General features: G+C 41.1%; 1 protein-coding gene across 2 annotated transcripts in view; it reads right to left on the bottom strand.

Annotated features, from left to right (window-relative positions):
* Positions 1 to 2,264: 2,264 nt before the first annotated feature.
* The window catches only part of CLPX (caseinolytic mitochondrial matrix peptidase chaperone subunit X), a 31,576-nt gene continuing 18,126 nt past the window's right edge, over positions 2,265 to 15,714 (bottom strand). The window contains exons 6-14 of one of the 2 annotated variants that reach the window (XM_060755621.2): positions 15,245 to 15,286; positions 12,914 to 13,090; positions 11,667 to 11,831; positions 11,077 to 11,165; positions 9,220 to 9,384; positions 7,750 to 8,049; positions 6,182 to 6,274; positions 4,893 to 4,999; positions 2,265 to 4,061 (exon numbers count right to left, since the gene is read on the bottom strand). In XM_060755621.2, the coding sequence (XP_060611604.1) occupies positions 3,971 to 4,061; positions 4,893 to 4,999; positions 6,182 to 6,274; positions 7,750 to 8,049; positions 9,220 to 9,384; positions 11,077 to 11,165; positions 11,667 to 11,831; positions 12,914 to 13,090; positions 15,245 to 15,286 (1,229 nt within the window). In that variant the 3' untranslated portion in view covers positions 2,265 to 3,970. The remainder of the gene's footprint in view (positions 4,062 to 4,892; positions 5,000 to 6,181; positions 6,275 to 7,749; positions 8,050 to 9,219; positions 9,385 to 11,076; positions 11,166 to 11,666; positions 11,832 to 12,913; positions 13,091 to 15,244; positions 15,287 to 15,714) is intronic. The other variant, XM_060755622.2, reaches the window with a different exon arrangement.

The raw sequence follows: 15,714 nt of genomic DNA, 5'->3' as shown, positions 1-15,714 counted from the left end.
GGACGTTGCCCAGGGGACGCCTGGATGATTTGATTTTTTTTATCATCCTTGTGGGAGGCTTCTCTGATGTCCCCGCATGAGGAGCTGGAGCTGATAGAGGGAGCTCATCCGCCTCTCCCCGGATTCTAACCTGCAACCTGTCGGTCTTCAGTCCTGCCGGCACAGGGGTTTAACCCAGTGCGCAACCGGGGGCTCCAGGTCCACTGCTGAACAGCTCTCACAGTCAGGAAGTTCTTCCTCATGTTCAGATGGAATCTCCTCTCTTGTAGTTTGAAGCCATTGCTCCGCGTCCTAGTCTCCAGCGAAGCAGAAAACAAGCTTGCTCCCTCCTTCCTGTGGCTTCCTCTTACATATTTATACATGGCTATCATATCCCCTCTCAGCCTTCTCTTCTTCAGGTTAAACATGCCCAGTTCCTTAAGCCGCTCCTCATAGGGCTTGTTCTCCAGACCCTTGATCATTTTAGTTGCCCTCCTCTGGACACATTCCAGCTTGTCAATATCTCTCTTCAGTTGTGGTGCCCAGAACTGGACACAATATTCCAGGTGTGATCTAACCAAGGCAGAATTGAGCGGTAGCAGGACTTCCCTGGATCTAGACACTAGACTCTTATTGATGCAGGCCAAAATCCCAATGGCTTTTTTGCCACCGCATCACATTGTTTGCTCATATTTAACTTGTCCATGAGGACTCAAAGATCTTTTTCACACATACTGCTCTCGAGCCAGGTGTCCCCCATTCTGTAACTTTGCATTTCATTTTTTCTGCCTAAGTGGAGTATCTTACATTTGTCCTTGTTGAACTTTATTTTGTTAGTTTTGGCCCATCTCTCTAATCTGCCAAGATCGTTTTGAATTCTGCTCCTGTCCTCTGGAGTATTGGCTATCCCTCCCAATTTGGTGTCGTTTGCAAACTTGATGATCATGCCTTCTAACCCTTCATCTAAGTCATTAATAATAAGATGTTTAATAGGACCGGGCCCTGGTTAGAACCCTGCGGCTCTCCACTCATCACTTCTTTCCATGATGAAGAGGAAGCATTGGGGAGAATCACCCTCTGGGTTCGTCTGCTTAACCAATTACAGATCCAACTCACCTGGGTTTTGCCTAGCCCACATTGGACTAGTTTCCTTGCCAGAAGGTCATGGGGGACCTTGTCGAAGGCCTTACTGAAATCCAGGTACGCTAAATCCAGGCATTTCCCGCATCTACCCAGCTTGTAAGTTTATATTTTAAAAAAATCGGATTAGTCTGGCATGACTCTTCCTCCCTTTCTCTTCTTCCTTTACTTCTCCTTTTCCTCTTTCTCTTCCCACTCCTTTCCTTTTTCAATTTACTTCATTCATTCTCTCCTCCTTTTACCTTCCTCCTTTACTACTTTCTCTTTCCACTCCTTTATTTCTCTTTTCTTTTTTCATTTATTTCATTTTCTTTCTCTTCCTTTTCCCTTTCTCCTTTACTTCTTTCTCTTCTCCCTTTTCTCCTTCTTTCTACTCTTCCTATTTTCTCTTCTCTTCCTTCTTTCTCCCTTCCTCCTTTACTTCTTTCTCCTTTGTCCTCTTTCTCTTCCTCCCCTTCTTCCATCTCCTCTCCTCTCCTTTTGCTCTTCTTCCTTCTCTTCTTCCAATTTATGTGCTACTTTTCCTCTTAAAAGTGACTCAAAGCAGTGACCACAGTGGTCACACCAACACAGCATACAATTTAAAACCTAAAATAAAATTGAACCTAGAACTATCCTTAACAACAAAGCACTAAAACCATTAAAGCTGATGTAAAGCTGAAGCCTGTTTTATATTTTGTATAATGTTGTTTATGTTGTTTTAAATTGCTGTTGATGCACTCAGATGTGCTGTTTTAACTGTTATCTGGGCTTGGTCCCATGTAAGCTGCCTGAGATGGAGGTGGGGTATAAAAATAAAAATATTATCATCATTATTATTTATTGACTGCTAAATCCCAGGTTTCCTGTTAGAATCCTATACTATAAACATGAAAACAGAATTAAACTGAGAGCTCTCTAAAAAGTAATAATTGAAACCAGCTTGAGCAGTCGGGCTTCATTTCCTGGAGTATGGAATGGTTGGATCTTCTTACGCTTCATGGCACTGTCAGAATTTTCTTCAACACCACAGTTCAAAAGTGAATGTATTACTATTATCATTATAAGCCATGTTGATTCTGCAGATTAACACAGTTGTCTTAAATCCAAATGAGGGAACCAGATGTAATAGACCCTAGACACATCTCGACACAAAGGAAACATCATACTTTTATGTACAGAGTTTAATTTCGGAAATCAAAAACATACAAGTCCTTTTTGTTTCTGTTTTTTTTACAAATACTGTACTAAAGGATCAGAGGATTTGTAAAACAAAGCAATCTTTGCTTCGCTAAAAGATTTAAAATGAACGATATGCAGGGTCCGGTGTCTAAATCGTATAACTTAAATTAGGATTTTGTGCAAACGCTGACAAGCGATGACACAGGGAAAAAAGTATTCTACAATTATATGTTAACTTTCTTGGACTTCTTAATGTTATAAGAAGGTCTCTGGGGGAAAAAAATATCTGGCACCAAAAAATTGATGCAGGAGGGTTTCCAGTACATTCAGTAAAAAGTACTATATTAAAATATTGGTATTTAGATATCTTAAGGTCTTGTTCCTTTCTGTAGACCTTTATCTCCACAGAGAAAGGTGTGGCGAGTTCTGGGTTCACCTGTTCTCCTAACACCCATGTTTTTTCTTCTTCCAAACCTACATATAATTAAAGAGAAACCTTTGGTATTATACCCAATTATTCAATGCACTGTTTTAGGAAAGTGGTGCAAAAATGCTCTAAAACCGGGTCGTAATTAAAGAGCACAGCTCCGCTTGCTTATAGAGCTGGCAAACCTGAAATCACTGTCCTTGCCTTAAGCCTCCGACACCCAGTTTCCATAATAAATGTAACAGCGTCCCTCTAGCACCCACTGCGTTTCAAACAAAAGAGAGATTTTATGATATTCAAACTGAAAAAGAGCCCCCCCCCCCCCCATAGCTTTGAATCTTTATATATATGTTAGCTTCCAAGGACCGGTTTGCAGGGCCAAAGTTCTCAAGTACGGCACTGAGGAAGGACAGTTGCACTCCGTTCTAGAACTGAAAAAGCTTGGGTAGAACGGAAGGACTTTCAAGTCTCCAAGTGCAAAAAAGAAGATGAAGACTTCAGCAAAGCCTAAGATCTTTCCCAAAGACCCTCCCCATATTTACTTTTGCTCCGTTTACAGCTCTGGCACCATCTTTGGATAGAAAGTTCCCATTACTCCCTGTTTTATGCTAGGAAGGCAATCAGAATTTTGTCACATTGAACAGCAAAGTTCAACAGCATCCCAAACTGGATTTCATCATTCTCAAAGACTATTGGTACCTAACCAAATCTAACTGGCTGCATTAATATGTCTTTGCTATCTGAAGGGTCTATTCCAAATCCAAAGTTGACCGAGGCTGAGAAATTCCCCAACGGAGACCTGTTGCAATCAAATATAATGGAGGAGGAACGTTTTGCAGGTTACACACACACATCTAATGTGCTAAGTGCTCTATCTCTGCAGTGCGCCTAAAAAGGGGGGAAAGTCCCCAATGTTCCGCTTTGTAGATAGCCAAGGGGAAGGGGAGAAAGGGTTGATCCGATGTCCCCCGAAACCCACTGGCATTTTGGCTCAGCAGGAAAAAAAATAAAGAAAATATCTTGTGTGTTTGTTTTTTTAAAAAAACTAGTACACAATTCATTTCTGAATATTACAACGCCGACATCCGAGTGTCCACAGGAGGGGGGAAAATCAATGTGATGTTACAAGAAAGACATGATCGGCTTCCCGTTAGCATTATCAAGGGTTTTCCTGACCATGTACTGTATTCGGGAGAGATCCAATGTTAAAGAATCAAACAAAAACATTTAAGTGCGTTTCCTGCAGGACGTTCCGACAGGGTTTTAATTGTTTGCGGCGTCGGCTTGGCGAGCCCAGCTTTCCTCTTCCACTCCCGAGTCGTAGTCTTCTTCTGCAGAATCTTTCGCTGGAGCCCTGTGATAAAATGTACGCATGGGTCAGTCCTCTGGAGTAAATAAGCAGGACAGGAGAGCCATTTCAGAAAGGATTACCCATAAATGATGGAATTGGAAATGTGAGATATGTGAACTGGGATCCAAAGAGAGACACGTCGGCCCAAGCACACTGATCTCTGTACCATTTTGCTTCTTAATAATCACAGCTAATATTATATAATTCTAGGATAGTAAAGGTAAAGGTTTTCCCCTGATATTAAGCCCAGTCATGTCTGACTCTAGGGGTTGGGGCTCATCTCTTTTTCTAAGCCGAAGAGCCAGCGTTCTCCGTAGACACCTCCAAGATCACGTGGCTGCCATGTCTGCACGGAGCACCATTACCTTCCCACCAGAGTGTTACCTATTATCTACTCACATTTTTTCATGTTTTCGAACAGCTAGGTAGGCAGAAGCTGGGGCTAACAACAGGTGCTCACACTGCTCCCCGGATTCGAACCGCCAACCTTCTGGCCAGCAAGTTCAGCAGTTTAACCCACTGTACCATTAGGGGGCCCAGTTCTAAGATAACACGGTATATACAAAGGTAGGCTGCTTTGTGAAGGCTTTAAAACAAATTGGACAAAAACAGCTTTTGGTACAAACACATGTATTGTTCGTTTGGAAGGGATATCATTAGCAAAAGAGTGATTTGTACCGAAATTGCTCTTTCTTCTGATCAGGTCCCTTCCAAGCAAACAAGCCCTGTTTTTGATGTTTACATTCTCTTATCGAAGCAAATATACTGCCTTCCCCATTAAAAAAAGGCAACACAGTTAAAAAATGCAATCTAATGTTGGTATTTGAAAATTACCTGACGTATCCAGGGTCCTTTTTCCCTTCCACAACCTCTTTGTCGACTTCCACACATACAATATCAGAATTGGGGACTTCAAACATGGGTTCCAGTAGTAACTTTTCCTAAGGGAGGAGGAAAGGAAAGGTTACTTCATAGAGGTTTGCATATCGCCTACTCTAACATATTTGCCAAGGGATTGATTCAACAGGGTAGGCGCACCCTTAAGAGTGAAGGCTTTGCAAACAGAGGTGCTGTGTTTTGATAGGAAAAAATATTTTCTGCAGATAGAACCACTGAGGCTGGAAATTCTCTCTCTTGCCACTAGAAAACTTCCAAAGCTTGCTTTCTTTTTGGCTTTCTTTTGCTTTACAAAGTTGACTATCTTGGTAATGCATTTTTTAAAATTCTGCAGTATCCAGAAACAAATATTTTTAATAAGAAGAATAAGAAGTATGGATTGTTGATGTTGCAATCTCAAGCAACAGCAGGATTGGTGAGAAGCAACTGGAAAAGCTTATACGATATGAGGATTTAAAGATCGAACTGCAAATTCTCTGGCACAAGCCATTCAAGGTGGTCCCACAGTGGCACACTGGGTGAAGTGCCTAAAGACTTTGGTCTGCACTTAAAAACAATTGGTGCTGACAAAATTACCATCTGTCAGTTGCAAAAGGCCACCCTACTCGAATCTGCACGCATTATTCACCGATACGTCACACAGTCCTAGACACTTGGGAAGTGTTCGACATGTGATCCAATAAAACAGCCAGCAAAGTGATCTTATTTGCTGTGTATTAACCTTGTGTGTCATCATCATCATCTCCCTGGAGGGACTCAGAGCAGATTACAACACACATATGAGGCAAACGTTCAATGCCCTTTACACACCGTGAACGACATACAACACAGACAAAGGTAAAGGCCTTCCTCTTTTTCCATCTCCAGCATCTGGAGGTGATGCTCAACTCCAGTCATAGGGAGGTGTTCTTGTTCCAATTTTCATGCTAAGGAGCCTGTTGTCTAAAGACATTTCCAATTGTGTTGCCACCATGTCTGCTTATTTGCATGGGGAATCCTTATACCTCCCCACCAAGGCGGTACCAAATTCATCTACTTGCATTGCATGCTTTCAAACTGCTAGGTTGGCAGAAGCTAGGGCTAAAAGTCAAGAGCTCACTCCGACTTGCGGCTTCAAACTACCAATCTTCTGGTCAGCAGCTTTCCTGCATGTAGCAGTTTAACTCGCTGTGCTACCGCAGCTCAACTTATTATGCAGATACTTAACAAGAAATTCCACTTCTTACCATTATAGATCGAAGGCCTCTTGCGCCAGTTTTGCGGTCTAGAGCCAACCTGGCAATAGCCTTTAGAGCATCCTCCGTTACGTTCAATTCACACTGGAAAACATAAGACAACATTACATCCTTTGCTTATGTGGTCTGCTTCCAAGTACTGATTGTTGCTTTTGTTCTGTGGAAATTCATTAGATGATCAAGTCAGGGGGGTGCTGTGGTTTTAGCAATATGGATAATTTTTAAATTGGGTTTTCATTGGGTTGCTGTGAGTTTTCCAGGCTGTCTGGCAATGTTCCAGAAACATTATCTCCTGACGTTTCACCCACATCTATGGCACTCATCCTCAGAGGTTGTAAGGTGTGTTGGAAACTAGGCCAAGTGGGGTCTATATATCTGTGGAATGATGTCCAGGGTGGGAGAAAGAACTCTTGTCTGTTCGTGGCAAGTGTTGGAATGTTACCATTGGCCACCTTGATTAGCATTGAATGGCCTTGCAGCTTCAAGGCCTGGCTGCTTCCTGCCTGAGGGAATCCTTTGTTGGGGGGTGTTAGCTGGCCCTGATTGTTTCCTGTCTGGAGTTCCCCTGATTTTCAGGGGTTGTTCTTTATTTACTGTCCTGATTCTAGAGTTTTTAAATAGTGGTAGCCAGATTGTGTTCCTTTTCATGGTTTCCTCCTTTGTGTTGAAATTATCCACATGCTTGTGGATTTCAGTGACTCTCTGTGTAAGTCTGACATGGTGGTTGTGAGATTGGTCCAGAACTTCTATTTTCTCAACATGGCAATACAGCCCAGAAAATTGACAGCAATCTAGTGATTCTGGCCATGAAAGCCTTCGACAACACATAGGTTTTCATTATGTATTTTAAATACTATTCATATTAATTCCATTTTAATGTTTATATACTTTTAAGATTTTAAATGATATTGAATTGGTTTTATGGCGAGCCGCTTTGACTTTCTTTTTTAGAGGGATAAAGCAGGACACAAATAACATTATGTAACAAATTTTTTAAAAAAAATTCTGTTCCTGGCTCGAAAATGTTATTTCCTGTTTTATTGTTTAGTCCTTACTTTGCAAATAGTTGTTCTACTCCAGAAACTTCGTTTTTGTGGCTGCCACAAACTAAGCTACAATTGGTTGAGACTTGATGGGATACTGATTGAAAAACTGTAGCACAATGTGTTGCGGGATGGCGTTCCCACAAAAACAAAGTCTTTGCCATTTAATAAACTTTCCCCATGTTTTTATGATTGAAGCAATTAGGAAATGATATTTATAACCCAGGAAAAAATCATGTTACATAGTGTAATGATAATAACTGCAACAAGACTTTAACATCCTGAAATAGCCCCTAGTGTTCTTAATGCATTTGATGCAGGGGACCACCACCAGCCTACAAATCTGAGTCCAAAAGCTTTATTTTGTCAAAATTCCCATTGGCTACAATTGTTCCATTCTTTCTTGGAAACTCTCCAGGGCCTTGTGGGCTAGCTCCGATAGTACTGTTCTAAACCAATATTGATTTCGCAACAGGGAAATAATGCCCCGAGTGAGATAGAGAAGCCATGCCAGACCTTGTCCATGCTGAACAGGGCCTGGTATTGGGGGATCACAGCGTTCCGGGGCTCCGTCAGGATCCGCACCAGCGTCTTCTCGTCGAGGCTGTGCAGGGGGACCACTACCGGCAGGCGCCCCACAAACTCTGGGATCATGCCAAACTCAATCAGGTCCCGGGCCTCCACGTGCCGCAGCAGGCGGTCTTTTTCTTCCATGTCTTGCTGTGTGTTGGTCTCGCTGCTGAGGTTGGCCAGATCGGCGGCGGCAGCAGCTCGACGGCCTTTCCCCAGATTGGACGGCGTCCCAAAGCCGAGGTACTGCAAGACAGGTATTATGTTTCTGTGATCAGTAAGGAAGCCACACCAGACTCTTCCACTTTACATAAAGATATGGGCACTGTTACTGTATATATCAGGGGCCTTTTTAAACAGAGAGCCAGGTCACAATCCCTCAAACTGTTGGGGGACAGGATTATAATTTGAAAAAACAAAACAAAACATGAATGAATTCCTATACACACTGCACATATCTTATTTATAGTGCAAGAACACTTAAAACAATACAATAATTAAAATGAAGAACAATGTTAACAAATATAAACTTATTAGTATTTCAATGGGAAGTTTGGGCCTGCTTTTGGTTGATGAGATAGGGTTGTCGTTGTTGCTGTTGTTGTGTGCTTTCAAATCATTTCAGACTTAGGTTGATCCTGAGCGAGGGCCGGGTAAATTACCTTGGAGGGCCATATCCAGCCCCTGGGCCTTAGTTTGGTATATATGATTTGTGTCCTATTTCTTGAGTTGCTTATTACACCAGGATGCAAATATCTGTCCATCTATATAATAAGTCAAAGTATCTACCTACCTAGCTGCCTACCTATGTATGTATTTTCCAAGACGCCTTCTACACCCAGAGAGCTTCAGCAGCAATGGATCTGGACCAAATTTGGCTCACAGACCCATCATGACCAACTTTAACTACTGGTGCAGTTTGGGGCCAATGACATATGATGATAGGAGTTGTAGTTTACCCAAATCTTTATGCGTTTTCTAACGGGACCATTCATAAAATTCAAAATCAAACAATGAATATTTCTAATAAACAGTATTATAAAAGACCTAACCTGGGCATTGTCAGGTACTTATGGTGGTGTGTGTATGTATACATATATTCCTTAGAGATTTGAATTTATATTGCATAGAAAAGCAACCCAAAACCTAAATTTCTGCTGTCAATAAATGAAACAGGAAAGCAGTCCATGTTCTTGTGCTTCAAAGGAATTAAGCCCTCTAGGGCAGTGGTTCTCAATCTGTGAGTCCCCAGGTGTTTTGGCCTAAACCTCCCAGAAATCCCAGCCAGTTTACCAGCTGGCATCGGCACACTGTAATCCTGTCCCTTTCCAAATCAGGCAACAGTTATTAAAAAGCGCAAAGGGGCCTTGTTCTGGTGACTAAAAATATTTCATTTTAACCATGCTTCTTTCTTACTTTTTCATTTTTCCTCCTGCTGATGATCCTATCCAGGCCATTGAAAGCACCAGACGCTACGAAGAGGATGTTGGTTGTATCCACCTGCACAGTCTCCCCACGCAACTTGCGGGAATTCTTTTCTGGAACATTCACTATGGTTCCTTCCAGTAACTTTAATAAGCCCTTCAGAGAAAATAGAGAGAATTGAATAATGTTTTCTCCACTTCAGAAGGTAAGACCCCCCAGAGTAAAACAGCTAGCAATATAACCCCCCCTCCAATTATATTTTCCATCAAAAGAGCCCCAGCAGAAATTAGAGAGGGTCTTCTATTGCTTGCGTCTTCCATGAGGAAGGCACATTACTCAGCTCCTAAACACAATACAAGGATTGACCTTCACTGCAATCTATTGTTAAAGTTGGATTGCACCAAGGTCAAACAAGCAACATAGACGTCATGTCAATTTCTGAGTCACTCAAAAAGGCAAGTCCTGAATGAGTAGGTATAAAGGGAGAGTTCCCCTGTGTGCAGAAAGGAAGCTTGTGCAACAAAGGCAGTAGTAATGCCACTGGAGGGACCCTAAAGCAAGAGATCCTGGGGAGGTGAGATGCAAACTCAGAGAGTGAAGACGATGGGAACATTAAAGTCTTCTAGGGTAGGGAGCAGAGCTGTTTATAAGAACCTGTTAACATGAACTAAGGCCCACCTGAACATTAGGAAGAACTTCCTGACCGTAAGAGCTGTTCAACAGTGAAACTCTCTGCCTCAGTGTGGTAGATGTCAGAAATATTAAAAATTAACAAGGTATTTTTAATTACAAAAATGTGAGTCAAGCACTGAAAGGGCTAAATGGATGTAATGAGTCAACAAAAGCTGTAGTTCCTTATAAGCAGGTGTGTCTGTAGCTTAGTAGTCCTCGGTGTTAGTTTGCATCAGTATATGAGAGGCGCCAATTTGAGGCAGCCCTCAGTGTGAGAGGCCTCAGTGAGAGAAAGGCCTCAGTGTGTTAATAGGCCTCAGTATGAGAAGGCTTCAGTGAAGAAGCCCAGGATTGAAGATATTGTGTGTGAAGCTCCAGTGTGAAGGCTGCTGTGTGTAAAACTACTGTGTGAAGTTCTAGTGTAACTTTGGTGTGAGAGGAGGCTCTATGATAGCAAAGCTGTTTATCTGCATGAGGAAAAAAGCCCAGCATGGAAGCAAAGAATGAAGTATAAAGAACTTTGTTCACGTTATGGAAAACTTGTTCTTGTAAATAGTGCAACCATATTATTTTATTACAAAGAAAAGCCTCCTATGGAAGAGGCTTTTCTTTGTAATAAAATAAGTGTTTTTGTACATCACTTTGGGCTACTGGTGCTGGGATACACTGCTGCTGATAAGTTACTCTGTTGTGCATTTATGAGGAAAGTCTTTTGTTAATAAGCCTACTCGTCCAACAAGTAGCACCTTTTTGGAGGCTTTTAAACAGAGGCCGGATAGCCATCTGTCAGGACTGCTTTGATTGTGCTTTTCCTGCATGACAGGGGGTTGGTCTAGATGACCCTTAGGGTCTCCTCCAATTCTTTGATTCTATGGGGAGAAAAGGGGACATAAAGGAAAACCGCCCCCTCCCCAAAGTTTCCAAGGACAGGGAAAAAGGAATTTCATGTGACATCCTTGAAGTGGGAGAAATGATGGGCATGTGAAAATATCCAAGTGGAAAACCAAGAATTTCAGGTGCCTCAATAAATTGCAGAGTAGCAACATCCCTGTGTTTTCATCATCTTGTGAATCATAAATAAGATGCTCAGTATATGAAAACTACTCTAAAGAGTAGTAAGGATGACAGAGACTTTGCAATTTTCGCTGTACAAGACACAAAGTTCCCAGGACTCACTTGCTGAACGCCTTCTCCTCCCACGTCCCGTAACTGGTGGATGCCGGGCACGCTGCCAATCTTATCCACCTCATCCAAGAATACAATTCCTGCAAAATGAGAGACAATTAGTAAGAAAAGCATTTGGACTCTGCAATAAGTACAATCTGTACAGAGAAAGCCGGCTTTTAAGAAAAGGAGCATGCTGCTATGGCAAGTGCTATGAAATGCTCCCATAAACCCTGAAGGAAAGAATAAATCAATACTTGCAAGGAGTGAATTTAAAGGTATAATAATAATAATAATAATAATAATTATTATTATTATTATTTATACCCCGCCACCATCTTCCCCAACAGGGACTCAGGGCGGCTTATATGAGGCCAAGCCCAAACAACAAATTACAATAAAATAAGATACAAGTTACAATAAAATAAAAAAAATATTGCAATAAAATACAAAACATAAGAATACAATAAACAATATACAAAAAAAAGGAAAACCAAACATAATAACAGTGAGCGGGCCACAAATGACTACAACATAATTAGAAATCCCAAGGGGTGAAGCATGAAACTCTTTGTTTGTGAACATCACGGTTTGCACATTACCTTGTTGGGCTTTTTCGACGTTGTAGTTTGCATCCTGAAGCAGTTTTGCAATGACCGATTCAATGTCTTCACCCACGTAACCAGCTTGAGTCAGAGTAGTACAATCACAGATTGCAAAGGGGACATCCAGGCATTTCGCCAGAGTCTGGGCCAGCAGGGTTTTACCTAAGTTTTGGTTTCAAAATGGTCTGTTATTAACAACCAGAAGATAAACATGCAATTTAATATATCCACATCCCAGAAAGAATGTCAATAATGCATTTTGTTTTGCTGGCCTTGTATTATGCAACTAGGCAGACCTAAAGCAAGATTAGATATTGGATAGCTCTACTGGCATTTCTCATGTAATGTTCTGAATTATCATGTTATTACCTTTGGTTACAACAATCTACTTATTTACTTAGAGAATCCCATTATTTTAACCCAATGAAGTTGTGCATATTATATATGTGTGTGACTGCTGAATAAAAATGCAACCCCTTTCTTTCTTCGTTTGTTAGCCAATGTAACTGTAAGTTGTTTGTGAATCCAGTACAGTTACATAGAATCTGTATGTCCAATGTCATTCTTTGTGTAAAAGTTCTGTAAAAGTTCTGATACCCTTTCTCTTACTGGAAACTGCAATAAAAAGAACCTATGCTTTAAAGTTATTGAAAAGTTATTCATAACATTATTACTGTTTATTTATACCTTACTTTTTCTCTCCAATAAGGAAATCTTTCCCACAAGATCTGAGAAATCAAAGGGAATTTTAAACCAAGCGTCAGGATATTATAACTTGAACTCTGGACAAGAGACTACCATCAGGACAGAATATGGAGAAAACTCAGTGTTTGTGTGCAAAAGAAAAAAAACTGTTTCAAAGTGAAAAGCTAGCTATCCTGTTCTCAATTTATGGATTCTAATTTTCTCTGCAATTTGGCTCAAATTTTCCTAGAGGTCAAGAGAATGACATTTCCAGAGGTTCAAATATATCCTTCCCCCCACATTGTTTTAGCACAATATATACATTAGAAACACAAGGTTTTGTGACAATTTGAAATCACCTTCTGGTCAGTTCCGTTTTGTCTAAAAGAGATGGCGACTCTTCAGTGCAGGAACAACAATCCCCAGAATTAGTGTCCATCCCGTTGGATTAACTTTGATATAATCCATGTGATCCGACATTGTCTCATTTTTTGTTTTAAAGCAAATTCACCCAACAGTCCCAGCTAAACTTTATGCAAGGATTGCTGTGACTGACCTACCTGAGCCCGTTGGTCCAAGCAGCAAAATATTACTTTTCTCAAGCTTGATGTCGTCGTGGGTTGAATCTAGCACTTCCCCTCCTCGCTTTTCCTGGGGCATCTGTTGATTCACTTGTTGTTGGACCGACGCTCCCAAAGCATTGCCATGGGGGCTGATGCCAGCGATCTGGAGCAGCTCTGGAACGTGCAAAGCATCATTGACCAAGAATGTCATGAAGTTCTTGCAACACGTATGAGATAGGCAGAAAAACATACACAAGTGGACAGGTTTCTATGCAATCTCAAGTACTGTGCCTTCTATTGAAGAGATCAAAGCATCTGAAGACAGGACTATCACAAATAAAATTCTGTAACACAATTTTTGTTCCTGGGTTATAAATGTCATTTCCAAATTGGTTCTATCATAAAAACACGGGTAAGTTTATTAAATTGCAAAAACTTTCTTTTTGTGGGAAGGACATCTTACAGCACATTTTGCTATAGTTTTCAAGGAATATCTCGACAAGTCTCAACCAATTCAATATCGTTTGTGGCAGCCACAAAAACAAAGTTTCTGGAGTAACAACTACTTTCAAACTAAGTATCGCACAGTTTGACAGGAAATAACACTTTCAAATCAGGAACATACTTTTTTCCCTATTTTGTTACATAGTATTATTAATGTCACAGGAAGATTTGAGATTGAAAGATATATTTTTTGAATAAACCGCTCAGTAAACACAGGGTTTAAAATGCAGAGGGAGATATTTCCATTTTGAGTGGCTACTTTTATACACTTATTGTCCTAGACAAATGACAGATTGAGTTGCTGTGAGTTTCCTGGGCTGTATGGCCATGTTTCAGAAGGATTCTTTCCTGATGTTTTGGTGACATCTATGGCAGGCATCCTCAGAGGTTGCGAGGTCTGTTGGAAACTGGGCAAGTGAGGTTTATTTATATATCTGTGGAATGTCTAGCATGGGAGAAAGAACTCCTGTTTGTTGGAGCATTTGATGGCCTTGCAGCTTCAAAGCCTGATTGGTTGCTGCCTGGGGGGGGGAATACTGTGTTGGGAGGTATTACCTGGCCCTGATTGATTCTTGTCTGGAATTCCTCTGTTTTCTGAGTGTTCTTTATTTACTGTCCTGATGTTAGAATTTTTTAGTACTCCCAATAAAGGATCCCCCCAGGCAGCAACCAGCCAAGATTTGAAGCTGCAAGGCTTAGCTAATCAAGGTATTTATTTATCGTGTCAGGAGCAACCAGACAGTTGTATTACATTTTTAACAAAACAAACAAACAGACAGACAGATAGACAAAACACAAAGTTTGCAAGCTTGGTAGTTGATTAAATGTCCTTTGACCAGTATCTGGCCACTTGGAGTGCCTCTGGTGTTGCTGGAAGAAGGTCCTACATTGTGCATGTGGCAGGGCTCAGGTTGCATTGCAGCAGGTGGTCAGTGGTTTGCTCTTCTCCACACATCAAGTTGATTAGTTGCAACATTCACACTTGCCTCCAACAGACAAGAGTTCTTTCTCCACCCTGGACCTTTCACAGATATATAAATCTCCCTTGCTCAGTTTCCAACAGACCTCACAACCTCAGAGGATGCCTGCCATGGATGTGGGCGAAATGTCAGGAGAGGATGCTTCTGCAACATGGCCAGATATCCCGGAAATCTCACAGCAACCCAGTGATTCCGACTATGATCAACACAAGATGAGAGGTTAATTTTGAAAGGAATTAAAAGGGTTAATACACTGATTACTTCAGAAGTGACTAATTAATGCCTTCCTCTTTATTCGTTTTCACTGAGTCCCACCAAGGGGAGAGATAACCTGCTTATCAGAGGCATTTCTGCCCCTGAAATTGTGATATTTTTTCCTTTGGTGGGACTCAGTATAGCCAAAGGCAAAAACAGTATCACATAAGTAATAATTTGAATGTAATATGTAGGCTGGATGTGAGAACTAGAGCATTTAGGGGATGTTTAACTAACTTAGCTCATGTAAAGAAAGTTCAAAAAGTGAAAAGCAAGGATCTCTGCTATTGTTGGGATTGTTGTCTTCCAACAAGGCCGTGGTATCAAAGAGAAGCATTCCAGCCTTGCTTCCTCACCTTGCAGGGCTTTTCCTTATTAGACATTTCAACAACGGGATATGTACCTACAGCCTCAAGTGGTCCTGCTTGAGTAGTACCAGTTTAACCAGTTTGCTAGGCCCAGCATGCCATTTATGAAATGAGCATAGGCTGGCCTTTTTCTATTTCTAAAGTCACAATTAAAATGCTGCTCACGGTTAAGTTTGAAAAAGAAAATATTGCAGAGGAGGACATGAGGAGAGGACACTTACTTGTAAATCTGTACTCATCCTCCCGTCTTCTTATTTCTAAGTCTATGAGAGAGGATGAAAACAGTAATATAGATATTGATATATATTTTTAAAAGCATTGCACTTTCTTCACCTCTTGCCCTCTTCTGAATACAGCTTTAGGGAGCAATGGATTTCATTGACAAGGAAAAAAGCACACCAGGAAATTATCATAACTGTGGCCAAATCTACTCTGCTATATAATCCAGTTTCTGAATCCAGATTATCTCCTTTGAACTCTATTATATGGCAATGTAGACTCACATAATCCAGTTCAAGTGAGATAATCTGGACTCAGAAACTGGGATATATGGCAAGTGTAGATCCAGTTTTAGTAGCCTCCCTCCATTGTGAGCTTTTCACGCACATGGAAACTGGTACTGGACAAATTGGCACGTTTATGCTTCTAAAACGAAGATGGAAACATTAAAAGCAAACGGGAAAGTAGATCA

Source organism: Anolis sagrei, chromosome 9 (genome assembly GCF_037176765.1).
Source record: "Anolis sagrei isolate rAnoSag1 chromosome 9, rAnoSag1.mat, whole genome shotgun sequence".
Lineage (NCBI taxonomy): Eukaryota > Metazoa > Chordata > Lepidosauria > Squamata > Dactyloidae > Anolis > Anolis sagrei.
This window is presented reverse-complemented; position numbering and strand designations above follow the sequence as displayed.